Here is a 27,268-nt window from a genome sequence, read left to right on the forward strand (position 1 = left end):
AGCTGCAGTGTAGGTTGCAGATGAGGCTTGGATCTGGTTTGCTGTGGCTATGGCGTAGGCCTGTATCTGCAGCTCCCATTTGACCCCTAGCCTGGGAACTTCCCTATGCTGCAGATGCAGCCCTAAAAAGAAAAGAAAAGAAGGAAAGAAAGGAAGGAAGGAAGGAGGGAGGGAGGGAGGGAGAAAAGGAAAGAAGAAAGAAAAGGAGAAAGAAAGAAAAAAGGAAAGTTTCAAAAATTGATGTACTTCTTGAAGTTCCTTTGGTGGCTCAGCGACAAAGATTTGCACTGTCTGCTTGGGTGGCTTGGGTCACAGCTGTGGCTCAGGTTCTTCCTGGGAACTTCTGCACACCAGGAGCATGGCCAAAAATAATCAACGCACTTTGGCTCCAGATTCTGTGTCTTAGGAGTGTACCCATAGGCTTCCGAGGTTAGGAGAGCCTCCATACACAGTTGTACAGGTGGTTCACTGCACAAATTGTATGGCTAGAGGGGGCTTGGACTTTAGCTTGGAGGGCTGCTTCCAACCAGAGATGCTCTTTTCTGGTGCCTGCAAAGGTGCCTTATTAGCGACAGCAGCCCTGGATTAGGAACTTCGGCCACTCGGTCCTGACCCTGAAGTGGCTTGGGATTGGCAGCGTTACTCTCTGCTCTCTGAATAGTCACTGGAAGTGAAAACTCCCACTTCACTCCAAGGGGAGGAGGTTGGCCTTTCCCAGCAGGGGGTGAGGTGGGGCTGTTCCCAAAGCTCCTGGGAAGTCCTAGGAGAGAAAGTGCTCCAAGAGGTGGAGAGAGGTCTGGGAGCTGGGCCAGAGTGGGCATGAGCCTGAGTCTCCCCACACAGGAGTGAACTGGACGGTCCAGCCCATGGCCACTCCCGGCCCCACTCCAGCCCCCAGCCCCCAGATCGGACCCTCTCTGATCACCTATGTTCTGCCTCCCCCTGGCGGTAAGGGCCATGTGCTCTTGTAGGTCAGAGGGGGAATATAGCCCAGGGGTGGTCCAACCTGGGAGGGGAGGCTCGCCGGGCTGTCCTCTTGCCTCCCATGGGGAGGCGGCCTTCCTAAGGGTCTGGAAGTCATCCCAGCCTAAGCTGCCTCTCCACGTCTGCCCCTGGGACCAGCCTTCCGTCCCTGTGGGTCCCACAAAGTCACCTGCATGGGCCCTTTCAAATCCCCCAGCCCCTCCTGTGGCTTCCTTACAGGGCAGGCTCCTGCCACGCCCTGTCTGACTTCAGGCCCCTCTCTTGTGCACCCAGACTCCTGCTATTCTCGCCTGGACCTGACCCGGCTCCCCAAGGGGAGCCTACAGGCTTCACCCCAGCTGCTGGACCAGCCCACAGGGGAGCCTGGCCAGCAGACCTGGAGCCCTGCAGAGGCTGGTGACCTTCTGCGCCACATGCAGGCCCCCTATTTGCAGCTGGACCTGCTTCAGCCCCGGAACCTCACTGGTCAGTGGGGAGGGGGCGGGGGCCTGAGAAGGAGGTAGTGGTGGAGAAAGGAGGGCTGGGGTGGCGCTGGCTCATTTAGCTCTGACCCCCCCACTCCAGGCATCATGGTGCAGGGGGCGGGATCCTCAGACTTGCTCCAGTTCAGCAGTGATGGTCTACACTGGCACAGCTATCGTGACCTCCTGCCTGCCATTCAGCCGCCCCTCAAGGTACCACCCGCCCGGGCCCCATGGGCTAGAGTCCCACCAGACCCCTTTGTGGGGCCCATGATCTTTGTCCCTTAGGGGCTTCTAGTCTCCCGAGGGACCTTTCCTGCTTTGGAGGCTTGTCTGGCACCTGTTGGTAGCAGGGACAGTGTTCTGTGGAGCAGAGGGCTTGGGGACCACAGTCAAAGGGGCGTCAGAAACAATTGAAGCGGCTCGGATGCAGGGCAGTGGGGGACGCGAAAGGGTGGAGGGAGGGGCAGGGCTACAGCAAGGTCTTTGTGGGCTTGGGGGTATGGAGAGCGGTGGGGCATGGCCCTGCCCTTGTGGGATTTGCATTGCCCCCGGGGAGACAAGCCTCCTGAAATAGGTCAGTCTACACATGGTTACTCTTGTTTTATTTTACTTTTTGCTTTTCAGTGCCGCACACATGCCTGTGGAAGTTCCCAGGCTAGGGTTCCAATCAGAGCTGCAGCTGCCTGCCTATACCACAGCCACAGACAACGTGGCATCCCAGCCGCCACAGCTCACAGCAACGCTAGATTGTTATCCCACTGAGCGAGGCCAGGGATTGAACCTGTGTCCTCATGGATACTAGTCAGGTTCTTAACCCACTGAGCCACAATGGGAACTCCGTGTTTGCTCTTAGATACTGGCCTGGCCCTGGGGACACAGCCTTGGGCACCCTGACCCTGGGGGATCAGGACCAGATCCCCTGAGCTTTATGCTGGAAAAGCACAGGCTCTGGGAAGGCCAGGTCCATGCCATGAAGGTTGGGAGATGGGCAGGGGCTCCCCCCAAAAGGCAGCGTCGCGGGGAAGCCTGAGCCGAAGGCAGGCTCCAGCCTCCGCGAGCAGGCACCGCTGTTCCCACAGCTTTTCCCTGGGACCCGGGATGACGTGGCCCCCACCGTGTGGCTATTTGGCCGGATGGTGCAGGCTCGGCACGTCCGTGTGTGGTCCCTCGACGTCACTCGCGGCCCCGAAAGTGATGTCAACCACAGCATCCCCCTGCAGGTGGAGCTGCTCGGTTGTGAGCCAGGTACAGGCTGGGCTGGGGGAGGAAGGGGCAGAGTGGAAAGGAGGGACAGGCAGGAGCCCTCAGCCCTCCCCTCCACCTGTGTCCCCCACCACCAGCACCTGCCTGCCCAGGGGCTGGGCACCGCTGTGCCAGTGGCTCGTGTGTCCTGAGAGGGACCCTGTGTGATGGTGTGGAAGATTGCGAGGATGGCTCCGATGAGGAGGGCTGTGTGCCCCCGCCCACGGGCACTGCCAGGTATGGGGTGCCTGCTGCCCAGCTTGGCCTTGGAGGGTCAGCCTGGTGGGAGGCGCCCTGTACCACCTTCACCCTGAGTACCCGTGGGGCCATGAGCTGAGTTGCTGCAGCCGGGCGCCTTCGGCAGCCCCTTCTCACCACGCAGACCCAGGACTCTATGCCATCTTCCTGGAGGTCAGTGGTTCTCGAAGCGTGGTCCCTGGACCAGCAGCATCAGTATCCCCTGGAAGTTGCTAGCAATGCAGATTCTCTGGCCCTGGCCCAGACAGGCTGAGGCAGAGGCTGTGGGGGTGGGGCCCAGCCATCTGGTTAACAAACCTTTTAGCAGATTCTAACTCTCAGAGCTGCCGTGGAGGGTATCCCCTTGTCTAGTCTTTGCAGGCAGAGCCCCTCAAGTCCCCCCGCCCTGGTCCTGCCCCCACCCACCCACCCACCCAAAGATGGCCCCCTGCCTGGATGGGGCTGTGAAGCCAGGAGGCCCTGGATCCACCTTGGTTATCTTTGTTCTCAGAGTCCAGTCCACAGCCCGGACCCCGGCCCTTTACCACACCCAGCCTGGATGGCTGCACCCCCAGCCCATGGAGGTGAGTGGGGAGACATGGGCTGGCAGGTGGGGTGCAGGGCCCAGGGAGCCCCAGCATCTCGGAGTCTCTGCAGGCCAGGCCGGCCCCCTTTCTGCACGCGGTCAGCCTGCATCGCCTCCCTGTGTGTCCCTGGTGGAGCTCTCTCAGTCAGGCCTTCAGCCTTGAGCCTTGCGGGGGGTGGGGGGGTGGGGGGGTGGAGTGTCCAGCCTGGTGCTGGCCTGGGGCCATGGGGACAGCCAGAAGTGCGGGGAGCACAAGGCAGGTGCCTGGCCTGAAGGAGTTTGGACGATGGGAGAGGCCTAGGCCCCACAGGGCAGGCACCAGGACATCGGGTGCTCAGGGATAGGAAAATCCCCAGAGGCTTCCTGGAAGAGGTTTGGAGAATGGGGGGCATCTGCAATGTAGTGAGCACTGGAGAACGGAGGGGAGAGTGACCACAGCATTCAGGCACAGTTGTGTGTCCTGGGGGGTGACGGGGGGTTGGGACAAAAGCCAAAGTGGACCACAAGGAGAACAGCCCCCAAGCTCCTGGTGCCAGGGGGTCCTGAGCCCTGAGCTGTCGCTGAGGCAGCAGGCTCCACACCCCAGCTCTGCCCTGCACCAGGGGGCGGGGGCAGGGTTGTGGGACCCCAGTGCATCCCCGTGGGACCAAGAGACCCACGCCCAGACACCAGGTGGCCTCCCAGCTGCGTGGGCAGCTGAGCCCCCTCCCTCCACAGGGTCTGGCAGAGACTGAGCGCTGGCATCCCAGGCAGGGGTCACCCCCGCCCCCCACAGGTATGTGCCCCAACTCCAGGCCCCCTTCCCAGCCCCCACCCTGCCTGTTCTTCCCAAGCAAGGGGCTGTTAGTCAGAATTAGTCTTCTGACCCTCTCTCGTCCCTCACCCGAGTGGGGTCAGCTCGGGGAGGGAGACACGGGTGCCGTGGACACCTTGGCCAGATCCTGCCCCTGCCCACCACCCTGGATTCCAGGGTTCGAGGCTCCTGGCCGGTCCCCAGGGCTGAGCCTGCGCCCTGCAGTGTGGCTGCCTCCCCAGAGCCCTGGCTCGCCTCCCCGGGCTGTGGGGTGGCGCCTGGCCCCCCATGCCCTCTGCTCACCTCTTCCCACAGCAGGCACCCCTTGCTGTGGTGTTCACCAGTCACCAGCAGCAAATGTTTCTAAGTGGGTGCAGGAAGCCAGGGTCACTAAGTGAGCACGTCCCTAAATAGGACAAGGAGGGGGCTCCCTGTGGCTGTGTGCCAGCCCCCAGGCTGCCCGGTCCTTCATCTGCCCCTGAGCCCCAGGACAGCCATCTCCACAGAGGCGGCCGGCAAGTGAAGGGTGTGTCCTGGCGCCGAACTTCTCCCTTGGGATGTGGTGGCCCGTCTCAGGTCCCCTCTGTGAGACCCGGAGCTTGGAGACCACCTGTGTGGTCCCTTCCCGCACGTTCTGAGGAAGCTGCTGGGGCCAGGCTAACACGCTGCTCTGTCTTTTGTAAAATGCACATGAAGCCATTTGTACCCTCGCTCTGGTCTGTGACACGCAGACTCACGTGGTCACACAGCGACATCTAGTCTCATTCGAAGTCTGGTTCTAGAAAAAAGGTTGCCTTTTTCAACGCGAACCTCTTGTCCGAAAAATGAGAAGCTCAGCCCCTCTTTCACTGTGGTGGCCAGGAGGCTCGCAGCTGACTCGCTGTACAGCTGCAGCCACAGGCCCATCCGGGTCTGTCCTGGCACTTGCTCCTTCCAATGCTGTGTGTTTTCTGTACTTTTTCTCCCTAAACGTCTTAGTTTATAGTGAATTTGACTTGGAAGTGGCCATGTGTATCTTCCTGAGGGCAGAGTATGAATCTCAGGCAAAACGAAGCTTTTCTTCTCCTTTCAGTGAAAACCACTCTTGAGCCCCTGGGACGACTGAATCCCATTTCCTTTTTTTTTTTCTTTTTACAACCGCACCTGTGGCAAATGGATCCTGGGCTAGGGGTCGAATCGGAGCTGCAGCTGCTGGCCTGCACCTACACTGCAGCTCACAGCAATGCCAGATCCTTAATCCATTGAGTGAAGTCAGGGATTGAACCCACAGTCTCATGGACACTGTGTTGGTTCTTAACTCGCTAAATCACGGTGGGAACTCCCCATTTCCTTTTTGACCTAAAGCCCCTCCAAGGTGGGGTGTAGGCTGTCCTCACCTGCACCCCCCAGAGCCTGAGAAACCCTGTGGAGCCCATGTGGGCCTCACCTCGGGGAAGGGGATCTGACAGGCCTCCCCCCCAACCCCTGCACCCACAGGAAAGTGGCCAGCAAGTCTTGTGTCCGCGTCTCCCCCAAGTCCTGAGGACTTTGTGCAGACCGCACCTGCCACCCCCACGTCCCGGCCTGAGGTGACAACCCCGAGACCCGAAATGGCAGCCGTGACGGTGCTTCCCCCACACCCAACGATGTCTGTGGCCCGTGATGGTAAGATTCCACGGCCTTCTGCCTGTCAGCCTGTGCGTCCCTACAACTTCCCTTTGGGGGATGGAGGCCCTGGGAGGTCGGCTGCCCTGTTCCAGGTCACACAGCTTGAGGTCACAGATCTGGTGGGACGAGGCCTAGGGCCCAAGCCTCCTGGCACAGTTCCCTGCTTTTCTGTTCCCAAGAGAGGCAGGAAGTGAGGGCGCACCTGATGCCAGGAGGGGGCTTGGGGGCTGGGAGGTGACTGAAGGAGGAAGACGAAGGGCGGGGACGGTGCCTGGTCAGCTGGCTGTGGTGGTGCCTGCAGGACACAGCATCGCCCCAGCGCCCTTCCCACCCATGCGGTGCCGCCTGGGCCAGGTGCCCTGCAAGGTGCTGGGCTGCATGGAGCAAGAGCAGCTGTGTGACGGGAAGGAGGACTGTCTGGATGGCTCTGACGAGAGGTCCTGCGGTGAGCGCCCTGGAGGGTCTGGGGTCACATGGGTGCAGTGGAAAGAGGGCTTTGGGTTTAGGGCGTCCCTGCCCCCCATTTCTAGCAGTATTGGAAGGTCCTGAGCTTGAGGCAGCAGGGAATGGAAAGAAACTGAGTGGGTGAAAGCAACCAGGAATGTGCGTGACTTTGGGGATGGTGAAGAGGGGAATGGGGGAGTTCTTGGGCCTCAGCCTGTTTTATAAAACCTGTCTGGCCTTTGAGGATACTCATTTACCCACCCATTCATCCATGCATCCATGCATCCATCCACCCACCCATCCATGTATCCATTCAGCAATCCTTCCATCCATCCATTCAGCAATCCTTCCATCCATCCATCCATCCAGCAATCCATCCCCCCATCCATCCATTCAGCAATCCTTCCATCCATCCATCCATTCAGCAATCCTTCCATCCATCCATCCATTCAGCAATCCTTCCATCCATCCATCCATTCAGCAATCCATCCATCCATTCATCTGTCCCTCCATCCCTCCATCCATCCATCCATTCAGCAATCCTTCCATCCATCCATCCATTCAGCAATCCTTCCATCCATCCATCCATCCATTCAGCAATCCATCCATCCATCCATCCATTCAGCAATCCTTCCATCCATTCATCTGTCCCTCCCTCCCTCCATCCATCCTTTTGAACATCATTATGCTCAAAGCCTCGTCTTCCAGTTGAGAGAAAAGGACTCAAGTGTTAACCAGTTGCAGGAAGGGGCCACCCCAGGGGGTCCTCATCAGGAAGGGGTACCTGGGGACCTAAACTGTTTTTCTAGACGCTCTGGACTGTCTCTGGACCCTCCAAGAGCTGTCGACAAACAGAGAGACTGTGTGAGATGTGTGTAGACCAAAGCCCCCATGATCACACCCACACAGAGGCAAGGGAAGCCGGCACTGGGCGCGGAAGGCACCAGGAAGACAGGGAGGCCAGAGGCTTGGTCAGCAGGTTCTGTTCTTGGCACGACCTGAGGTTGAAGGGCTCAGTTTATCATTCAGCTGGAATCACGTGTGTGACCCTGTTCCCCCACCTCCGCCTGCAGCATGGGCAGGGGGCACTGTGCCCTTTACAGTGCCCACCACGGCCCTACCTGGGCTGCCGGCCTCCAGAGCCCTCTGCTCCCCGAGCCAGCTGAGCTGCGGCAGTGGGGAGTGCCTGCCCGCCGAGCGGCGCTGTGACCTGCAGCCCGACTGCCAGGACGGCTCAGATGAAGACGGCTGTGGTAGGTGCCCGGCCGTGGTGCACCTTGCGGGCCCTGCTTCCACGTGGGTGCCCCCTGAACCCAGCCCTCCCGTCCCTGCAGTGGACTGTGGCCTGGCGCCCTGGTCAGGCTGGAGCAGCTGCAGCCACAGCTGTGGCCTGGGCCTCGCCTTCCAGCGCCGGGAGCTGCAGCGGCCTCCACTGCCTGGCGGCAGCTGCCCGCCAGATCGGCTCCGCAGCCGGTCCTGCTTTGTGCGGGCCTGCCCAGGTAACGGGCGTCCCTCCCAACCTGCCCTGCCGTCCAGGTGGGACACCGCCGGGGAGATGCCCCAGCTCCGCTTTGGGACCCGGGTCGGGGCTCCAGGACTCTAGGACAGTTCCTTCCTGCTGTCCCAGCCGCGCACCACTAGAGGGCTTGTCGGAAGCCTGCTCCAAGCCCAGCCCTCTTCCTGCCCCGAGCAGCGGCCGGTCCGCCTCAGAGCGAGGGTGTAAACAGGCTGTGCCTTTGGCCCCGGGCTCTGAGCCCAAGGCGCTGCAGGGCTTTTGTTCTGTGGACCCAAGGGAGTGCCCCCACCTCCCCACCTCTGCCTTCCAAGGGGCTTCCGGCTCGGGGCGGCTTCAACCCCGCATCTGGCCTTCTATCTTCTGCCACCAGGGGGCGCCCTGCCCCAGGATTCCCGCCATTTCAGACCCTTTCCAAGACCCGATCCTTTGCCCCTAGAGATCTTGCCACAGGTCATCCCTTCCTAGGCTGGCCCTAAGCCACCCCGCTGGCCCCTGGCCCGGTTCTCTCTCCTTCTCGGCCCTGATCTCTCGAGTAGGGGAGCATGGCTGCACCTCCTCCGGCTCACCCGGGCCTCCTCCGTTCTTCCTTCCCGCAGTGGCTGGGGCGTGGGCTGAGTGGGAGGCCTGGGGGCCCTGCAGCGTCTCTTGCGGGGGTGGCCATCGGAGTCGCCGGCGGAGCTGTGTGGACCCCCCACCCAAGAATGGCGGCGCCCCCTGCCCTGGGGCCTCCCAAGAGGGGGCGCCCTGCGGCTTGCAGTCCTGCACAGGTGGCACAGGTAAGGGGCGGGGACAAGAGTGGGGGCGGGGCCCTCGGCAGGTAGCCGGGCCTCCCGGTGCCCACCCTACCTGGTGCCCATCTCCCCCCAGACTGCGGGCTGGGCCGTGTGCATGTTAGTGAGGAAATGTGCCAGAAGGGGCTGGTGCCCCCGTGCCCCCCCTCCTGCCTGGACCCGGAGGCCAACAGAAGCTGCAGCGGACACTGTCTGGAGGGTGAGGCGGACCCAGCCGGCAGGGGCGCTGTGGACAGAGCCCTGAGGGGGCGCGTGGGGCGTCCACGCAGGTCCACCAGCCCTCAGTCTCCACGTCCCCTCCCTGCTGCCCTCCACCCTGGGGGCTGAGTGCACTCCTCCCCCACCCAGGATGCCGCTGCCCGCCTGGGCTCCTCCTCCAGGACACCCGCTGCCTGCCCCTCTCCGAGTGCCCTTGCCTTGTGGGTGAAGAGCTGCAGCAGCCAGGGCAGCCCTTCCTCCTGGACAACTGCAGCCGATGGTGAGCAGGCAGCTCCGTGGGGAGGGCCTCGGTCAGGGGATGCCCCCCCCCCACCCCGCAGCGTCCTGATCTCCTTGGCTTCTCCCCTCCCCCACAGCATGTGCCAGAAGGGGGCTCTGCTGTGTGAACCAGGGGGCTGCCCTATGCCCTGCGGCTGGTCAGCCTGGTCCTCCTGGGGTCCCTGCGACCGCTCCTGTGGCTCTGGCTTGAGGGCCAGGTTCAGGTGTGCAGGACCGATCCAGCAAGGGAGAGGAGGGGACTCAGTGTGGAGGGGGGAGAGCTGAGGGGCCTGCGGAGGGTGGGGGTTGGCGGGTGGGGGGTGGCCTGTGAGGGGGTGGTTGGAGGATGAAGGAGGCAGGGGTGAGGGTCAAGGAGAGGAGAGCCGGTGCCAAGCCTGCCTCTCTCCTCAGGTCCCCCTCCAACCCTCCGGCCGCTTCGGGGGGTGCCCCATGTGAAGGCGAAAGGCAGGAGCTGCAGGCCTGTCACTTGTCGACGTGTGGGGCAGGTACATAAGCAGAAGCCCTCTGCCGTCCCCCTCCCTCCTGCAGATTCCTGCCAGAGAACATGGCAGAATCCGGGCTGTTGGTCACTCTGCGTGAGTGGTGAGCAAGGCCTCCCCATCCAAGAGCAGCCCTGGAACTGCCTTGATATGTGCACCTTTGGTGGGAAGGAGACAAAGGCCTGGGCCCAGGCCCAGGTGCAGACTGGCCTGGGGGGCTTAGGGTGTCTGGAGAGCAGGGTGTGGGCCGGCCCCTCATGCTCGCCGTGGGGGAGGGGCGGTCAGGAGCTTAGGGGCCAGGATTGTCGTCCTGTTTCCACTGCTGGGGGCCCTCGGGCAGAGCTGTCCTAGCAGAGGTCTCTTCATCTCACTGGTGCCAGGATGATGGAGCAGAGGGGAGAGCAGGGGAGTCGGGGTGCAGGTGTGGGCCCTGGGGGTCCGGGCCAGGCTCTTGAGGCAGGAGAAGAAAGGAGTGGCCGATGGAGAGCAGCTGCTGGGAGTCAGGGGACTCTTGGGTTTCCGCATGGAAGCTGAAAGGACAGTTTAGAGGGCTCTGGAAGTTCTGATCTGGGAGAAAATGTGAGGGTGGTTACTGGACGTGTTGAGGTGCCACCCAGGCCCACAGGCTCAGCAGGATGCTGGGCTCTGAGAGTGAGACCTGGGCCGAACGTAGGGGCCCCCGAGGGGCAGAGCCATGACCATTCTCCCAAGTCACATGGCTTCTCAGACCTGCCCCGGGTCCCCCCGCCTCCCCGCCCTGCAGGCCCCTGTGCAGTATCCTGCCCTTTTTCCGGCAGAGCCGCTGGGCTGGACGCCCTGGACACCCTGGTCCACCTGCTCCCAGAGCTGCCTTGTCCCTGGAGGGGGCCCAGGCTGGCGCAGCCGTTCCCGGCTCTGTCCCAGCCCCAGCAACATGTCCTGCCCAGGAGAGGCCATCCAGGAGGAGCCCTGCAGCCCCCTGGTGTGCCCAGGTATGGCCCCCTCTGTCCCTGGCGTGGTGGCCTGGACACTGGGGCAGGGTGAGGAGCCGATGAGGAGAATGGCCCCTGGGGGAGGGCAGGGGTGAACCCAGCTATTGTCCAGAAGTTTCTCCCCGTCCCCAACCATAGCCCCAGGAAGCTCAATAGGGGCTTAACAGGGAGGGCCTGGCCTAAAGGAGTGTTGGGGGCAGCCCTGGCTGGGTGGATGTCGGTGGCACTGAAGCTACAGTTAAGACACCACATGGCGCCAGCACCACACAGCGCTGACCCTGTGGCCCCTGTCTTTGCTGTGTCCCTGGCCGTCGACTCATTCTTCCTGACAGTGGCCAGCATCTGGGGTCTGTGGGCCGCTTGGTCCACCTGCTCGGCCCCTTGTGATGGAGGCATCCAGACACGTGGACGCAGCTGCCCTGCCTTGGCTCCTGGGAACCCTGGGTGCCATGGACCCCACAGCCAGACGAGGGACTGCAATACGCAGCCCTGCACAGGTGCTGGGTCCCCTCCCATTCTCCTGGGGCCACATCCAGCCAGCCCCTGGAGCTTTGACCTTTTCCCACCCCTCTTCACGTGGCACTGACCTCTGCCAGATTTCCTGTGTCTCCTCCAGCCCCCACCCACTGGGGACCAGGCACCAGCTGTGCCCTGAGGGAGGGGCTTCCTCTAGCTTCTCAGTCGCACCCACTGGCTGCCACTCGGTCACCTGCATCTCCTGCCCTTCCACCCCTCCATCTCCCTGCCCTTCCTGCGCTGCTGAGACTGGCTCCGTCTCCCCATCCAGCCCAGTGCCCAGAGGACATGGTGTTCCGCTCGGCGGAGCAGTGCCGCCAGGAGGGGGGGCCGTGCCCTCGGCTGTGCCTGGCGCAGGGTCCTGGGGTGGAGTGCTCCGGCCTCTGCAGCCCTGGCTGTACCTGCCCCCCTGGTCTCTTCCTGCACAACGCCAGTTGCCTGCCCCTCAGTCAGTGCCCCTGCCAGCTGCGTGGGCAGCTCTATGCACCAGGAGCAGTGGCCCGGCTGGACTCCTGCAACAATTGGTAGGCACCAGCATCGGGGTGAGGGCAGGGAGTGTAGGGGTTCTGGGGGTGGGCGTGCGTGACTCCCACACACACTTGGGGGTTCAGCAAGCCTCCCTGCTGCCCTGCCCTGGCCCTGGGGATGGAGTGGGTGAGAGCTCTCTGGCCTGAGGGTGGGTGCCTGTAAGGACTGTCCCACTCGTTTGGCTTTTGGGGAGACGGAGGCTCAGCTGAGTGAGGCAGTTCATGATGGAGGGGTGTTCTCTGTTCTTCCAGTTACCGCTCTTTCTCTTTCCTCAGTATAACTTGCCTGGGATCCACCTGATTTTTGCTCAGAAACCTTGAAGCATCCGACACTCTAAGCTCATACCAGGCCTTGCCGCTAGAGGGCATGCTAACCGGGTCCCTCACTTTATTTTTAAAATTTTCTTTTTAAAATTTTCTTTCCGTTCATTTTCTTCTTTCTCTACCACCCATATCAACTGCCAATTCCCTCCTTCATTCTTCCTCTCCCACTGCCCCTTTCTCTTTTTCTTTTTCTCTCTTTGAGTCTTTTTCTCAAAAGTCCACGTATTTGGCGAAGGGACTTTAAGACATGTACTGACGAAAAGTGAAAGGGAAGGAAGACTCATGAGAAACACCCAGGAGACTCAAGCTGGTGTCTGTTCCTGCTGAACAGCTCCTGACTGGCCCTGAAGAGTCTCTCGAAGTCATTTCTCCACGGTGTTTAATAAATACAAATGGAATGAAAGGGTTAAAAGGGTAAAATGAGGGACACAGTGTAGCGAAGAGCCCAGGTCATCAGGGAGCGGCAGTACGGAGCGGCAGTACGGGGCAGGTGGAGGCGGGGGGGACTGGGTCACTCCTGAACTTCACGTGGACACGGGGAGCTTGTTCTACTTCCCAGGCCTGGGTTTCTCTTCTGTGCAGTGGACACTGTGGTCCCAGCCACTTCTCCCTGGGGGCGGGTACACAGGGATCCAAGGGCAGGGCTGACCGTGGCCTCACAGGGTCCTCTCTCTGCAGCACCTGCATCTCTGCTGAGATGGTGTGCACCTCGGAGCCCTGCCCAGGTAACCCCATGCTCGGGGCCCCGGAATGGGCAGCAGTGGGTTCTTAGAGGCCCTAGGCGATGGTGACCCCTTAGTACTCAGCCCCTGCTGGCGTCGGGGGTGCCCCGGAGAAGCTGGGGTCCAGGGATGACTTGACCAAGTTTCACACATTCTGTGTCTCTTCCTGGCACCCGACCTGGCAGTGGCCTGTGGCTGGAGCCCCTGGACCCCGTGGAGTCTCTGCAGCCGCAGCTGTGATGTGGGCATTCGGCGGCGCTTCCGGGCGGGCACTGCACCCCCAGCTGCCTTTGGGGGGCCTTCATGCCAGGGTCCCAACGTGGAGGCTGAATTCTGCAGCCTGCAGCCATGCCAGGGTAAGAGCTGGGGCTGGGGGCCTCAAAACCTCCAGAGGGGAGCCAGGAACACTCCTAGTCCTGGGAGAGGTGCAAGGACCCTCCCTGGGAGATGCCACAGAGTGTGGTCCCTGGAGAGCCCTAAGGAGGGTGCCCCCTGGAGGCCAGCCCTGTTCCAGGTGGAATCCAGAATGCTCCCAGGAGGGGTGAGGTCCCTGGAGGTGGGTTGATGCTGCAGGAGCCTGGGATCCAGGGGGTGGAGTAACTGGGTGTCTGGGGGTGGGAGGCAGGGGTGCAGTGACCTGGATGCCACCCCAGGTCCTGGCGAGGAGTGGGGCCCCTGGTCTCCGTGCTCCGTGCCCTGTGGCGGTGGCTACCGGAATCGCACCCGAGGGGGCAGCGGGCACAGCCCCGTGGACTTCTCCACCTGCAGCCTGCAGCCCTGTGCAGGTGAGGGCACCCACCCCTCCTCCTCGGCCCTCCATCCCTTCTCATCCCCACACCACCAAGGGCCCTGTCAACCCCTCCCTGTCACCCCGGGGTCCCCGCTGAGCCCTCCTCCCACCCCACTCCCGCTCCGGGCAGCCCCATGACCTCCCCAGCCATACCCAGAGCTGATGCCTCTCCCTGGTGGGAGCCTGGGGGAGAGGTGAGTGCACCTGGGCCGAGCTGTCAATCTCTGTGTCCGCAGGACCAGTACCCGGTGTGTGTCCTCCGGGCAAGCGATGGCTGGACTGTGCCCAGGGCCCTGCCTCCTGTGCAGAGCTCAGCACCCCGAGAGGGACTGACCAGCCCTGCCACGCCGGCTGCTACTGCCTGCCCGGGATGCTCTTGTTGGTGAATATCCTCCCCGCCCCACCTCTGAGGGGCCTGGGCAGGGGCAGAGCCAAGGGCGGGGGGCTGGAGACAGGGAGACCCAGCAGAGCTGGGATGGAGCCTTGAACTTGGGGCGTGGCTCTGCTCTGCCAGCAACTAGCGGGTGATCCTGGGCCAGAGGCATTCAGGTCTGGGCCTCTGTCTTCCTGTTGGTAAAACGGTGATTGGTCTAGAAGGTCTTCAGGGTTTGTGCCGGCTTGAGCATGCTGTCCTCTTTTGTTATCACCAGTTGTTTACCGAGCTCAGTCCTGGGCTGGGCTACACCATGGGGAAGAGCAGGCTCTGTCCCCAAGGAGCCTCCAGTCTGGGGGAAGCAGACCCAGAGCCGCTCTAAGGAACACAGACCCACATGATACACAGGAAGTGAGCTCTGGCTCTGGCAGACTGGTGGGGGTGGGGCTCATGACGGTGGGCTTCCCGGAGGAGGCGGTCCTCACTTGACCATTAGAGAGCCAAGGCTCTGGAGAGCAGGGAGGCGCCACTCCGGCTGGAGGGTGGTGGGAACCCAGGCTGACGGTGAGGGTGGTGGAGTTTGGACAGGAGCGCGCGGGCCGGCGGGGAGGCCCACAGAGGCACTGCTGAGCCCTGCGGCCTGGTTGACCAGACTCCAGTGAGGCGTCAGCCTGTTCCACTGGCAGCTCTGTGACCTTGGGCTGAGGATGCTCATGGCTCAGTGTCTCCACTTGTAAAACTGGGGTGATAGTGGCCCTGGGCGTCGGAGTCTGTGAGACAGTAAAGTGCTCCCCAGGGCCACCACCAGTCTGACTTCGAATCGCGTGCTGCTGGATGTGAGTGTTTTTAAATTTGAGACACTAGTCACTTCTATCCAAACCCCCTGTACACATAGTCCCATCTGATTTTGTTTTGTTTATTTTTACTCCATCCTGTATGAATCACATGTCTCACGTTTTGTTAGTGAATTTCATGGATTTGACAGAGCCGGGTTGTGTCCTGCACTTGAGATGTGTTTTTTCTCCCAGAAATCGGGGTCCCTGCCCTTGCCCACTGGCCCTGAACCTGATGGTGTGTGCTTCCGGATGTTGGGGGGCAGGAAGAGACTGACACTGGGAAGGGGCATCTGTGGCGCTTGCGGGTGGCACTGGAGTGGGTGCTGAGCTCTGACTGGGGGCGGAGCAGGCCAGGCCGGAAACTGGAAGGTGATGGAGGGGCTTTGGTTCCAGAACAACGTGTGTGTGCCCACCCAGGACTGCCCCTGCACCCACGGGGGTCGCCTCCACCCCCCGGGCAGTGCTGTGCTTCGTCCATGTGAGAATTGGTGAGCCCCTCCCCCTGCTATGGCCCCACGACCCCAAGGACCCCTCTGTCTCTCCTCAGTGGCTGGGAGTCTTGACCTCCCATGGGCCACAGAGACACCCCTCCCCACAGAACAGCGACCGGCTTCCCAGGGCCAAGCCCCCTCGTGCCCCACCCACGTCATCCCCATCAATCTCCTGCCTCCTGCCCATCTCTGCTGCTGGGGCCGCGCGACCACACCGCCACGCCGCCCACCGTGTGGCTTGAACACGGAGTTTATCCTCTCAGGGTTCTGGAGCCTAGAAAATCTAAGATCCCGGGGGGCGGCAGGGCTGGTCCTGCTCAGGGCTGGGAGGGAGGGGCTGTCCAGGCCACTCCCCTCTTTGGGCTCTGGGCACAATGCTGCCTGGCTGTCCCCGCATGGCCTTTCCCACCCTGTGTCTTCACATGGTCTTCCTCTGTGGGCGTCTGCGCCCAAGTCTGACACCGGTCACGTTGGATCAGGGTCACCTTCATGACCCTGTTTTAACTCGATCGCGTCTGCAAAGACCCCTCTCCAAAGAAGGTCGCCTTCTGCCGTCACGTCCGCCTGTTAGGGCTTCAGCCTAGGAATTTGAGGGATGCATTAGGCCTGTAACAGCCCCGCCCCACTGCTGCTCCTCCTCCAGCTCCTGTGTCTCTGGGCTTGTCACCAACTGCACGGCCTGGCCCTGTGAGGAGGGTAAGAAGGGGCCCTCTCCTGACTTCGCCCCTGCGGCTCCCTTTGCCCCTCCCGGGGGGGCCTGTGCTGGGACTGGGGAGAGGTGGGGGCAGGGAGGAGGGCACCCCGCCCTGGGCCTCTCAGCTGGCCCCAGCCCCCAGGACCCTCAGCCTCCACATGCTCTGTCATCTCTGCCCCTTCTCCCGTGCACCCTAGCTCGGCCCACGTGGTCACCCTGGACCCCATGGAGCGAGTGTTCTGCCTCCTGTGGCCCTGCCCACCGCCACCGGCACCGCTTCTGCCCCAGGCCCCCCAGCGTGGCACAGCCGCCCCCATCGGCCTCACCTCCACTTCCTTGCCCTGGCCTTGAGGCAGACGAGGAGCCCTGCCTCCTGCCAGCGTGTGACCGTGAGTCCCATGGAGCCCAGGTGTTCCTCCTCGCCCTGTGCACCGGTTGCCCCCAGCCCCAGCTAAGCTCCCCTCACCGCTCCTTCCTCTGCCACCTCCCCAGGAGCTGGAGCCTGGGGCCCTTGGGGGCCCTGGTCCAGCTGTAGCCGGAGCTGTGGGGGCGGCCTTTGGAGCCGGACCCGAGCCTGTGACCAGCCCCCGCCCCAGGGCCTGGGGGATTACTGCGAGGGGCCTCGGGCCCAGGGCGCCGCCTGCCAGGTTCTGCCCTGCCCAGGTGCCTGCCAGGGACAGGGGGGTCAAGGAGCAGAGGTGGGACAACTGCAGGGAGCCTTAGGGGGGAGCAGGCCAGGATGGGTGACCCACTCAGCTCTCAGCCCATCCTGTCCCCTCCCCACAGTGACCAACTGCAGCGCCATTGAGGGCGCCGAATACAGCCCCTGTGGCCCTCCCTGTCCTCGCTCCTGTGACGACCTCGTGGTCAGTCTGGGCTCCTAGGGGTTACTCTGCTGGATGGCAGGGCATGGCTTTGCGGTGTGGCCTGTGGCCCCTCTGACCTGGGGCCGCCCCTGCACTAGAGGGGAGGGGCAGGGTCAGCGCCCACCAGGCTGGCTGCCCCTTGTTGGGGGTTGCCTCTGTCCCACTCACCCTCCACGGGCTTCCCGTCTGGAGGACATGCCACCTGGGGAAGCCCTGGTGGGCTCTCCTCTCCCCTGATGCTCCCCTGGAGGAGAAGCTCCGGTGGGGACTGGGCATAAACTGCGTTTAGAACGTAGCGGCCAGGACCTGGAGCATCGCATTGTGTTCCCTCTGCCCCTCAGCCTTCTCCTTCGTGTCCCCGTCCCTCCTGGGCACCCCTTGGCCTTGCTGTCCGCTAACCACTAACCCTTGCTGTCCCCAGCACTGTGTTTGGCACTGCCAGCCCGGCTGTTACTGTCCCCGGGGCCAGGTGCTGAGTGCTGATGGCGCTGTCTGCGTGCAGCCCAGCCACTGCGGCTGCCTGGACCTGCTGACAGGTGCACGGCACCATCCGGGCACCCAGCTGGCGAGGCCCGATGGCTGTAACTACTGGTGAGGCGGGTGTGTGGGCAGGGTGCAGGGGCAGGTGTGGGGGTGAGGGTACCATGTGGACAGGGTGCAGGGGTGAGGGCACTGGGTGGACAGGGTGTGGGGGCAGATGCAGGGGTGGGGATAGGACTAGCCCACTTTGCACTGAGCTTTCCTGGTCTCGGCTGATGCACCTTGGACTCCCACGGGCTTTAAGAAGATGCGGCAGGCAGGCACCCTAACACCTGTCTGAGAGGTGGGGAAAGGGAGGCAGCCAGCTCCGTGGGTCTGGGAGACTCTGGGGGGCCGGGCTGTGTTGTGCGGGGGAAGAGGGACCTCGGGGTGGTGTTCCCCTTCCCCCGTCTGGCCCCCATCAGCAGCAGAGGACCTGTGATCATTCCCCCCAGGACAGAGTCCACAGGACCATGGAGAGGGCTCTGAGTGGGACAGGTAGCAGGGGCTGGAGGCCAGAGAGGGGAGCTGAGACCTCAGAGGGAAGTGGGGGTGGGTTAGCAGGGGTGTGTGTGGAGTGCACGGGTGGGACTGAGCTGCCCCTCTCTCCTGTGCCTTCCCGCCCTGTGCCCAGCACTTGCTCGGAGGGCAGGCTCACCTGCACAGATCTGCCATGCCCAGGTATGTACCAGCTCGGAGGGAGGTGAAGAAGCAGCCCGGGGTGCAGCGGGGAATGGGGCCGGGGCCGGGGCCGGGGGAGGGAGGGCTGCACCTCAGTGTCTGCCCTTTGACCCCACAGTGCCCGGCAGCTGGTGCCCATGGTCGGAGTGGACCATGTGCACCCAGCCCTGCCGGGGCCAGATGAGGACACGCTCCAGGGCCTGCACCTGCCCGGCTCCTCAGCATGGGGGGTCTCCGTGCCCTGGCGAGGCGGGGAAGGCAGGGGTCCAGCATCAGAGGGAGCCCTGTGCCAGCACCCCTGCGTGCCCAGGTGAGGCACCCCCACTAGTTGGCTCCAATCCCAGTGGGCTGGGACCTCTTGCGCCTCTGGAGGCAGACAGCTGGTTTTGTCTTCCTGCCACAGTGGACGGAGCCTGGAGCCCGTGGGGGCCGTGGTCTCCCTGTGACGTGTGCCTGGGGCAGTCCCATCGGAGCCGAGCTTGTAACTGGCCTCCCACCCCAGAGGGAGGCCGGCCCTGCCCTGGGAGCTACAGGCAGAGTCGCCTCTGCTGGGACAATTCTACCCAATGCACTGGTGAGGACTTGGGCAGAGGTCTGGAAGGGTCCCTTTTATGGCTGGTGAGAGGCTGCCTCTAACTTTGACCTCCCGCATACACACGTGTGTGTCACTTTCTTTGGGGGACAACCCTTAGATGGCTCACCCTGTGGAACTGGGGCAAGGTGGAAGGTCCAAGCAGGCAGTGGGGGTGGCAGGAGAGCTCGTCACCCAACAGCTGGGGTCCTCAGGCTGGACCCCCACGCAGCACCTGCCCTCTCTGCTTCCTTCCTGCTGTAGACTGTGCCGGTGGCCAGGCTCTTCTTCCCTGTGGGCAGCCCTGCCCCCGCTCCTGCCAGGACCTGTCCTCTGGGGTCATGTGTCAGCCAGGCCTGACGGGCTGCCAGCCCAGCTGTGGGTGCCCCCCCGGCCAGCTGTTCCAGGATGGTCATTGTGTGTCCCCAGCCCAGTGCCGCTGCCAGTACCAGCCCAGAGCCGTGGGTCAGTGTCTCCCATCCCCTCCCCCACCCGCCCCCTGAGCAGCACCTACTGGTCTCGTCCCTGCCACTCTGCCCACAGGGGCCAACCTGGGCTGCAGGACAGGGATGGGCAGCTCCTGGCCTCTCCAGCATTCCAGGCCTTCGTCTCCCCCGCATCCTCCTGCATCCCTCCGCTGGTCCAGGATCTGGGTCACCGTGGGGTGGAATCCGATACAGAGCAAGCAGGGAGGTGGCTGAGCGAGAAGAGGCATTGGTGTGGTGGGCAGAGCTGTCTGAAGGGCCTGCCCCTACTCCTGTGCCCTCAGGGATCCCTGAGAACCACAGCCGGTCTGCAGGGTCTGGGCTCAGCTCCTGGGAGAGCCTGGAACCTGGGGAGGTGGTGACTGGGCCGTGTGACAACTGGTGAGCCACAGAGCCAGGGAAAGGGTGGGCTGCCTGCTGGGCAGTGGGGCCCTTGGGACAGCGGGCAGGGCCTTGTCTTCTAAAGCCTCCTTCCTTGTCCCCAGCACCTGTGTGGCTGGCATCCTGCAGTGCCAGGAGGTGCCTGACTGCCCCGGCCCTGGGGTCTGGGGCTCCTGGGGTTCCTGGGAGGACTGCAGTGTTTCGTGTGGGGGAGGGGAGCAGCTGCGCTCCCGCCACTGTGGGCGGCCGCCCTGCCCGGGGCCTGCCCGCCAGAGCCGCTCCTGCCACACCCAGGTCTGCAGAGGTGGGTCCCAGCCGGGCTCTGCCCTGGACACTCTGACTGAGGTTTAAGTCCCATCTTGGCCTTTGACCCTGATTCACAGGTGCCCTTTGACCTCGCCCTCCCCATCCCCACGTGCCATCTCTTACCCAGGCTGGTGATGGGCCTGGGCTGGGGAGGAGGAAGCAGGCAGGTTGGGCTGTGCCGAGGGGTGAGGGAGGCTGATGCAGTGGGCGTGACACAGGCCTTGAGGGACACGGCCCAGGGAGGGTGTTGTGGGCACAACTGGGGGACATGGGGGTGACTAGAGGCGGCCGTGGGGTGGGCGCAGAAGGAGGCCGTGCGGGCCACAGCCGAGTGCTGACGTTGGTGTTGCCTCAGAGGCAGGCTGCCCGGCCGGGCGTCTGTACCGGGAGTGCCAGGCTGGCGAGGGGTGCCCCTTCTCCTGTGCCCACGTCACTCAGCAGGTGGGCTGCTTCTCCGCTGGCTGCGAGGAGGGCTGTCACTGCCCCGAGGGCACCTTCCTGCACCGCTGGGCCTGTGTCCAGGTTAGAACTCGCCTTGCCAGAAGCCCAGGGCCCTGCCCTCCCTTCCCCTGTCAGCCCTCAGCCCTCACCTCTGCAGACCCTGTGGCCTCCAAGGCTCCTGACTTAGAGCCGGTGACACTGAGCCCCAGGAAGGGGAAGGGACACCAGATCAGGAGACAGTCACTGGTAGAGCTAGCCTCAAATCCAGTGACCGGTTCCTAGCTGAGGCCACTTCCTCCCCCCTTGCTTCCAGCCCATCCCATCTCCAAGGCCCCCTGTTGACCCTGCTGTGTCCTGGCTAAGTGCCCTATGCAGGGAGCTGCCTGGCGGCCCATTCAAGCCCAGAGCCTGGCACCTCTCGCATTCGCACCTCTGGCTCAGATGCACAGACTCACTTGCTCATGGAAATGCTCTCCTGGGGCCCAGAGCCCTCACCCAGAGCCTCACCCCAACCCCTGCTGTCCTCCCCCCACCTTCTCCCCACCCTCCCTGGGCTGGCACGGGAGGGTGGTGGCCACCACACTTTCCCCTCTGCTCCCACCAGGAGTGCCCCTGCGTGCTGCCTGCCTCGCTGCCGTGGGAGCTGGGAGCTGCCAGTGCAGACCCTGGGGCTCCCCCCCCGATTCTGGGAGAGGGAGGTGAGCCCCTCGGGCCTGGAGATGAGCTGGGCTCCGGTCAGACCCTCCGTATAGGCTGCAGCAACTGGTGAGGGGGACAATGGGAGTGGGAGAGACTTGGGGTCGAGGGAGGGGATTAGAGTATGAGAGGCTGGGTTGGGGGAGCCCTGGGCTGCCTTGCCCCCTCTGGACCTGGGCTGACCCTGGCTCCGTCCCCTTGCTCTTTGGGGCCAAGATATTCACTCGCACTCCTTTCTCCTGGAGGCCCCTTGCTGGACCCTTATCCCTGCACCTTCTCCGCAGCTCCTGCACGCATGGAAAGCTGTCCTGTTCCATGGGGGACTGCGACAAAGCTGGTGGTGGCTTTGGTCCCTGGGGCCCCTGGGGCCTGTGCTCTCGCTCCTGTGGCGGGCTGGGCACCCGCACTCGCAGCCGACAGTGTGTGCGTCCTGCACCTGCTCCTGGCGGCCAGAGCTGCCACGGGCCTCGCCAGGACCTGGAGTACTGCCCCAGTCCTGACTGCCCAGGTGAGGGGAGGGCAAAAGAGGGGCAGAGTCCGGCTGGCCCCAGCCACTTCAGCTGGCCCTTTGTCCCTTCCTGTCTCTGGCCGTCACTAAGGCCAGCTCTGGGTCTCTCTTCCTCTCACCGTCTGGTTCTGTGTTTCTTTTCTGCTCAGGCACATTCACCCAAATTTCTGGTGCTCTTGCCAAATGCACCAAAATGTCCGTGTGTTGGGGGGTGGGGGAGTGAGGACCCTGACCTTGGAACCCAGGGACCCAGATAACGCATTTCAGCATGTGGCGAGCCCTGTAGGAGGGTGCATGTGCTAGGGAATGTCACAGAGGCTGAAAATTCTCCTAGAGGGATAGTCTAGGAGGGCTTCCTGGAGGAGGCAGTCTCTGAAGGATGGAGAGGATTCTCACAAGCATTGGACGGGAAAGAGGCCAGGTAGCAGGCTCAGACTGAGCAAAGGCTTTGGTGCCATGAGCAAGTGCTATGCTTGGGGCTTGGAGTGTCTGGGCTGAATTGGATAGCGACAGGTCTGGAACTTGGCTGTCCGCCTCAGGCTTGATCCTGGCACACCACAGGCTAGGAGACACTTCTGAGCAGGGTTTTCCTTTGGCACAGGGGCTACAGGGTCCACGGCGGAGCCGATGACAGACCTTCCAGGTATCCCAGGCTCCTCAGGCTGTGGCCTCCGATTCCTTTCACCCTTCCTTTTGGGAAGAGCAAGCCTCAGGCCTCTTCCCCCCCCATCCCTGCTTCTGGGGGTGGAGAGGCCAGGAGCTCAGGGCTGACTCATCAGGAGACCCTCTCCCCACCAGGCGACTGGGGCCTGTGGTCCCCGTGGTCCCCCTGCTCCAGCACCTGCACTGACCCCGCCCATCCTGCTTGGCGCAGCCGCAGCCGCCTCTGCCTGGCAAACTGCACTGGGGGAGTCACTTCCCAGTGGCGCCCCTGCAACCTGCCCTTCTGCACAGGTGTGCCTTCTGGTCTTGACCTCTGACTCTAACCTGGGTCTGGACCCTGACCATCCCCTCTAACCCCGACGTCTGCCCTCAGACAACTCATTCTGACCCCTGGCCAGGGTCCCAGCCCCAAGCTCCCTGCATCTCATACCCCTCAAGGGAATATCAGATTCTCACCTTGACGTCTGACTACGGATCCGTGGCTGACCCTGAACCCTCACCTTTCTTTGTCAACTCCAACAGTCAATGGGGAGCCCTGCCAGCTCCCAGCAAATCCTCACTCTTGTGTGCCCCAAACACTCTCCCACGGTCCCATCCAAACCCCTCCGCTGCCCTGGGAGTCTGGGGCTACTCTCCCCTACAAGAGCCACACAGCAGTCAGCATCGGGTCTGAAAGGGGAACCCAGAGGTCAGGATGGGGTCATAGCTGGCCCTGGCGGAGGGGGTCGGCACCTGAGCGGGGGCAGGGGGAGGAGGGGCTGGCTCCGGCTCAGCTTCGTCCCATTTGGCAGAGCTGCCCCTGTGCCCTGGCCCTGCCTGCGTGGCCGGGAACTGTTCCTGGACCACTTGGGCCCCATGGGAGCCGTGCTCCCGCAGCTGTGGAGTGGGCCAGCAGCGTCGCCTGCGGGCGTACCACCCCCCTGGGCCCGGTGGCCGCTGGTGCCCGGACATCCTCACAGCTTACCAGGAGCGCCGCTTCTGCAACCTGCGTGCTTGCCCAGGTGAGGCGGGCTGGGGAGGACCAGGGTGTGCCCTGCCCTGGCATCAGGGCCCCTTGTGGCACTTCTGGCTCTAGTGCAGGACCCTGCCCGAGGCTCAGACCCCTCGTGTGGCCCTTCTTCCTACACAGTGCCTGGAGGCTGGTCACGCTGGAGCCCCTGGTCCTGGTGTGACCGGAGCTGCGGAGGGGGCCAATCCTTGAGGAGCCGCAGCTGCTCGAGCCCCCCACCCAAGAACGGGGGTGCCCCCTGTGTGGGGGAGAGGCACCATGCTCGGCTCTGCAATCCCATGCCCTGTGGTACGGCAGTGGTGACAGCCACCCCCGCCCCCCGGCCCTTGTCCTCTGCAAGCTCTCCCCACCCCCAGCCCTAATTCCATACCCACATCACCCTCTGACGTAGGTGGGGGACAGGCTGTTACCTCATCGGTCAGTTAAGGAAACCAAGCCCCACACGAGTGGTTGGTGGGATCTGGGCACTGGGCTAGGACCCCCAGTGACCAGGAACCCACCCACTGTCCACCCCCATCCGGGACTAGAACTCATCCTCTCAGCTTTGCTCCCATCAAGATTTTCCAGGGGGGCTGAGGAGGACTGTCTTGAGGGTCCCTGGCACCTGGATTATGGATTGAGCCAGGAGGGTTGTAATGCCTTCTCTCCAGCCCCCAAGCTTCAGCTCCTTCTTTAGTTGGTCCTTCCAAGCTCACCAGACCCCATGGACCTGGTGACCTTAGGGCCACCACCTCTGTTAAGACACAGCCCAATGACATTCCCTTCCATCCTTCTCTGGACGAACATACAAAGGAGCCGCATAGGTGAGAATGTCGGCTGTTAGATGCTCAGATTCAGTGCAGCTCTACAAGCATTTATTGGCTGCAGGCTGGGTGCCTGGAGCTCACAGGGAAGAGGAACTGTCACTCAGAATGTCCCAATGCCAGGGTCTCCCCAGGGCTCCATGTTTCCATGGGCAACAGCCTGGGGGAAGGAGGGGTCATACAGCTTCACAGAGGTGAGGGTGGCCCCCGATCAGGCAGGGGGAGGCTTTCTGAGCCCTGGGGTTCAGGGTGGTCCTAACTCTGGTCTTCCCTGTCTGCTCAGGGGAGGGCTGCCCAGCAGGCATGGAGGTGGTCAGCTGTGCCAACCGCTGCCCGCGCCGCTGCTCAGACCTCCAGGAGGGGATTGTATGTCAGGATGACCAGGCCTGCCAGCGGGGCTGCCGCTGTCTCCAGGGTAGGTGAGGGTAGGTGCTGCCTGGGCCCTTGAGGCCTGGCAGGACGGCTGCATGGGAAGGTGGGGGGGCCCCGGGTGCCGGCGCAGCACTGGAGGGCTGCCTCCCCACAGGCTCCCTGGAGCAGGACGGCGGCTGCGTGCCCATTGGGCACTGCGAGTGCACTGATGCACAGGGCCAGAGCTGGGCTCCTGGGAGCCAGCACCAGGAGGCCTGCAACAACTGCACGTGCCGGGCCGGGAGGCTCTCCTGCACGGCTCAGCCCTGCCCGCCACCCGCCCATTGTGCCTGGAGCCGCTGGTCAGCCTGGAGTCCCTGCAGCCACTCATGCGGGCCCTCAGGGCAGCAGAGCCGCTTCCGGTAGGTCTGGGGTTGGGCCAAGCATGTGTCACCTCTCCCCACCTGGGTCCCCCTCCCTGTCACTGAGTTCCAGGATCTGCCCCCACCGGTGATTCTGTATCCACCCCGTGCTCCAGCCTCAGCTTTTGTCCCTGGTCATTTGTGCCTTTTCTTAGCCACCTCCGCACCCACCCTGGCTTTTCCCGTCGAGGGTCTCACCAGGAGCGGGAGGAGTGGTGAAGGGCTCCAGGCATCTCTCATCTGCTCGGCCCCTGACCCCACGCAGGTCTTCCACATCGGGCTCCTGGGCCCCAGAGTGTCGGGAGGAGCAGTCCCAGAGCCAGCCCTGCCCTCAGCCCCCGTGCCCACCCCTGTGCCTGCACGGGGCCCGCCTGCGCCCCCTGGGGGACAGCTGGCGACAGGGCGAGTGCCAGCAGTGGTAAGCCCAGGGGCAGGGGCAGGGGCAGGGTGGCTGGTACCATCCTGTTGGACAGCAGCGTCCTTGAGTCTGGGCCCTTCCCTCAGCTCCTGCACCCCGGAGGGCATCGTATGTGAAGACGTCGAGTGTGCAGGTCTGGGGTTTCACTCCCTCCCCTCCCCGCCAGCCTCCCGCCTTGTCTTCCGCCTGCTCTGTGTCTGTATTTCTCTCCCGCTTGTATTTCTCAGTGCCAGCACCTCCTCCCCCCCGCCCACGGTGCCATGAAGCTCCCCACCGACCCTCTGCCCTTTGCTACCCCTGACGCCTCTAACCTCTCCTGCGCCCTCCCGCAGGGCCCGGGGCCTGGACGCCATGGTCCCCCTGGTCTGGCTGCCCTGTCTCCTGTGGAGGCGGAAACCAGGTCCGCACCCGGGTCTGCATGGCTTTGGCTGCCCACCAAGAGGGACCCCGGTGCCTGGGCCCGGACACCCAGACCCAGCGCTGTGGGCAGCAGCCTTGCTGGGGGCTGCTGGACGCCTGCTCCTGGGGCCCCTGGGGGTCCTGCTCCCGCAGCTGTGGCCCAGGCCTGGCCTCCCGCTCTGGGTCCTGTCCCTGCCCCCCGGCTGAGGCTGCTGCCACCTGCAATGGTACCTTCCTCCACCTGGACACCCAGGCCTGCTACCCAGGGCCCTGCCTGGGTGAGTGTGCTCTGGAAGGGAAGTCCGCTCCCTGTTTCCCACCTTGGGGAGTTTGGAGAGTAATATGTTCTCCCGTCCTGTAGATCACCCCCCCCCCAAAACATACCTCTATCTAACCCCTCCCAGGTTTTGCTTTTCATGGCTGAACCTGCAGCATATGGAAGTTTCTGGGCTAGGGGTTGAATCAGAGCTGCAGCTGCCGGCCTACACCACAGCCACGGCAATGTGGGATCGGAGCCATGTCCACGACCTACACCACAGCTCATGGCAACGCCAGATCCTTAACCCACTGAGCAAGGCCAGGGATGGAACCCGCCTCCTCATGGCTACTAGTCATGATCTTTCCACTGGGCCACAACAGGACCTCCCTCCCCCCAGTATTTTTTCTTTTTTCTTTAGTTTTTCTCTTTCTCCCACCATCAATTCTGTTAAAGCCCTTTGAGGTGTGACCCTTGCTGCTGGGTTACAGGGACGCCAGCCAGCCAGGACCCATGGGAATTCTTAGCTCCCTTTTGCCTTTTTCCTGTTCAGGTTGCTGGTTAGGGCAGGGATGGGAGGAGAGAGGCTGGGGAGCCCAGAGAGGCCCCGCACGGACACCTGCCTCCTGCTTGGTCCCTAGAGGAGTGTGTGTGGAGCAGCTGGAGCAGCTGGACGCGATGCTCATGCCAGGTGCTGGTCCAGCAGCGCTACCGACACCAGAGGCCAGCACGCAGAGGAGCCGGGGAGGGTCCCCCCTGCACACAGCTGGATGGCCACTTCCGGCCCTGCCTCATCGTCAACTGCTCTGGTGAGGCCCCGGGACCAAGAAGCCAGGGAGCCGGCAGGTCCCCCGGGAGCCCCCCAGCTCCTCTTGCAGTGAGCCTCAGGGTCCCCAGGACCTCAGAGCAGTTGCCCGCTCCTGCAGTGACCCTGGCCCACCCTCAGCTACCCTCTCCCTACAGCTGCTCCTCCCCCCATCCCCAAGCCTTCCCCATGTTTCCCCACTTTGCAGCCCCAGCCCCCCATGGCTTTGTTTGCCTGTGACCTTCACCAGGCACAGTGCGTCTTCCCCACTTCCTGCTCTAGCTATCCTCCGTCTCTGCCCCTCTGTCTTCCATCTGCCAGTCCCTGGAGCACCTGCCAGTGCCGGTCCCTGGACTCCATGCAGCTTCCTGGTCCTCTAAGGCCCCAAATGTCCTAACCCTTCCCCGGAGGACCCACAGGGGCCGAGGGGGCACTAGGTGCGCGACACCAATCCATCCTTAGATGCAGCAGGGGGCACCTTACGCTTTTACCCGGTGACCCCAAGAAGATATGATGGGACCATGCGCAGTGTGCTCTGGGCTTGGGGAGCCAAGGGTGTCTTGGGCTGCCCCACCCCCACCAGCCCACCTGCGTCCCCCCACAGAGGACGGCTGCACACCACCCTTCGAGTTCCAGGCCTGCGGCTCCCCCTGTGCCAGCCTCTGTGCCACACACCTGAGCCGTCGGCTCTGCCAGGACCTGCCACCCTGCCAGCCTGGTTGCTACTGCCCCCAGGTGAGGCGTGGAGCCAGGGGGGACACCC

At 63.2% G+C, this 27,268-nt stretch overlaps 1 protein-coding gene across 1 annotated transcript in view; it reads left to right on the forward strand.

Moving 5' to 3' along the window:
- SSPO (SCO-spondin) overlaps nucleotides 1-27,268 on the forward strand; it is a 53,452-nt gene that overhangs the window by 17,767 nt on the left and 8,417 nt on the right. The window contains exons 39-87 of the mRNA XM_085005017.1: nucleotides 844-948; nucleotides 1,258-1,449; nucleotides 1,549-1,658; nucleotides 2,528-2,693; nucleotides 2,789-2,927; nucleotides 3,439-3,511; nucleotides 4,231-4,288; nucleotides 5,783-5,950; nucleotides 6,255-6,398; nucleotides 7,471-7,650; nucleotides 7,732-7,896; nucleotides 8,510-8,689; nucleotides 8,781-8,903; nucleotides 9,053-9,182; nucleotides 9,280-9,405; nucleotides 9,593-9,687; nucleotides 10,479-10,652; nucleotides 10,985-11,149; nucleotides 11,440-11,692; nucleotides 12,698-12,744; nucleotides 12,927-13,097; nucleotides 13,395-13,526; nucleotides 13,768-13,913; nucleotides 15,134-15,228; nucleotides 15,875-15,927; nucleotides 16,123-16,314; nucleotides 16,418-16,588; nucleotides 16,712-16,791; nucleotides 17,213-17,382; nucleotides 17,945-17,991; nucleotides 18,110-18,301; nucleotides 18,395-18,565; nucleotides 18,827-19,027; nucleotides 19,332-19,428; nucleotides 19,533-19,732; nucleotides 20,090-20,256; nucleotides 20,780-20,940; nucleotides 21,156-21,379; nucleotides 21,981-22,022; nucleotides 22,178-22,333; nucleotides 22,834-23,043; nucleotides 23,172-23,339; nucleotides 24,138-24,269; nucleotides 24,381-24,627; nucleotides 24,893-25,045; nucleotides 25,132-25,178; nucleotides 25,378-25,722; nucleotides 26,342-26,509; nucleotides 27,110-27,240. Coding sequence (XP_084861143.1) covers nucleotides 844-948; nucleotides 1,258-1,449; nucleotides 1,549-1,658; nucleotides 2,528-2,693; nucleotides 2,789-2,927; nucleotides 3,439-3,511; nucleotides 4,231-4,288; nucleotides 5,783-5,950; nucleotides 6,255-6,398; nucleotides 7,471-7,650; nucleotides 7,732-7,896; nucleotides 8,510-8,689; nucleotides 8,781-8,903; nucleotides 9,053-9,182; nucleotides 9,280-9,405; nucleotides 9,593-9,687; nucleotides 10,479-10,652; nucleotides 10,985-11,149; nucleotides 11,440-11,692; nucleotides 12,698-12,744; nucleotides 12,927-13,097; nucleotides 13,395-13,526; nucleotides 13,768-13,913; nucleotides 15,134-15,228; nucleotides 15,875-15,927; nucleotides 16,123-16,314; nucleotides 16,418-16,588; nucleotides 16,712-16,791; nucleotides 17,213-17,382; nucleotides 17,945-17,991; nucleotides 18,110-18,301; nucleotides 18,395-18,565; nucleotides 18,827-19,027; nucleotides 19,332-19,428; nucleotides 19,533-19,732; nucleotides 20,090-20,256; nucleotides 20,780-20,940; nucleotides 21,156-21,379; nucleotides 21,981-22,022; nucleotides 22,178-22,333; nucleotides 22,834-23,043; nucleotides 23,172-23,339; nucleotides 24,138-24,269; nucleotides 24,381-24,627; nucleotides 24,893-25,045; nucleotides 25,132-25,178; nucleotides 25,378-25,722; nucleotides 26,342-26,509; nucleotides 27,110-27,240 — 7,262 coding nt within the window. The remainder of the gene's footprint in view (nucleotides 1-843; nucleotides 949-1,257; nucleotides 1,450-1,548; nucleotides 1,659-2,527; nucleotides 2,694-2,788; nucleotides 2,928-3,438; nucleotides 3,512-4,230; nucleotides 4,289-5,782; nucleotides 5,951-6,254; nucleotides 6,399-7,470; nucleotides 7,651-7,731; nucleotides 7,897-8,509; nucleotides 8,690-8,780; nucleotides 8,904-9,052; nucleotides 9,183-9,279; nucleotides 9,406-9,592; nucleotides 9,688-10,478; nucleotides 10,653-10,984; nucleotides 11,150-11,439; nucleotides 11,693-12,697; nucleotides 12,745-12,926; nucleotides 13,098-13,394; nucleotides 13,527-13,767; nucleotides 13,914-15,133; nucleotides 15,229-15,874; nucleotides 15,928-16,122; nucleotides 16,315-16,417; nucleotides 16,589-16,711; nucleotides 16,792-17,212; nucleotides 17,383-17,944; nucleotides 17,992-18,109; nucleotides 18,302-18,394; nucleotides 18,566-18,826; nucleotides 19,028-19,331; nucleotides 19,429-19,532; nucleotides 19,733-20,089; nucleotides 20,257-20,779; nucleotides 20,941-21,155; nucleotides 21,380-21,980; nucleotides 22,023-22,177; nucleotides 22,334-22,833; nucleotides 23,044-23,171; nucleotides 23,340-24,137; nucleotides 24,270-24,380; nucleotides 24,628-24,892; nucleotides 25,046-25,131; nucleotides 25,179-25,377; nucleotides 25,723-26,341; nucleotides 26,510-27,109; nucleotides 27,241-27,268) is intronic.

This window comes from Sus scrofa, chromosome 18 (genome assembly GCF_054392235.1).
Source record: "Sus scrofa isolate SSC_HxYL_T2T_F1_AM1 chromosome 18, Sscrofa_HxYL_maternal_Yorkshire_Landrace_v2.0, whole genome shotgun sequence".
NCBI lineage: Eukaryota > Metazoa > Chordata > Mammalia > Artiodactyla > Suidae > Sus > Sus scrofa.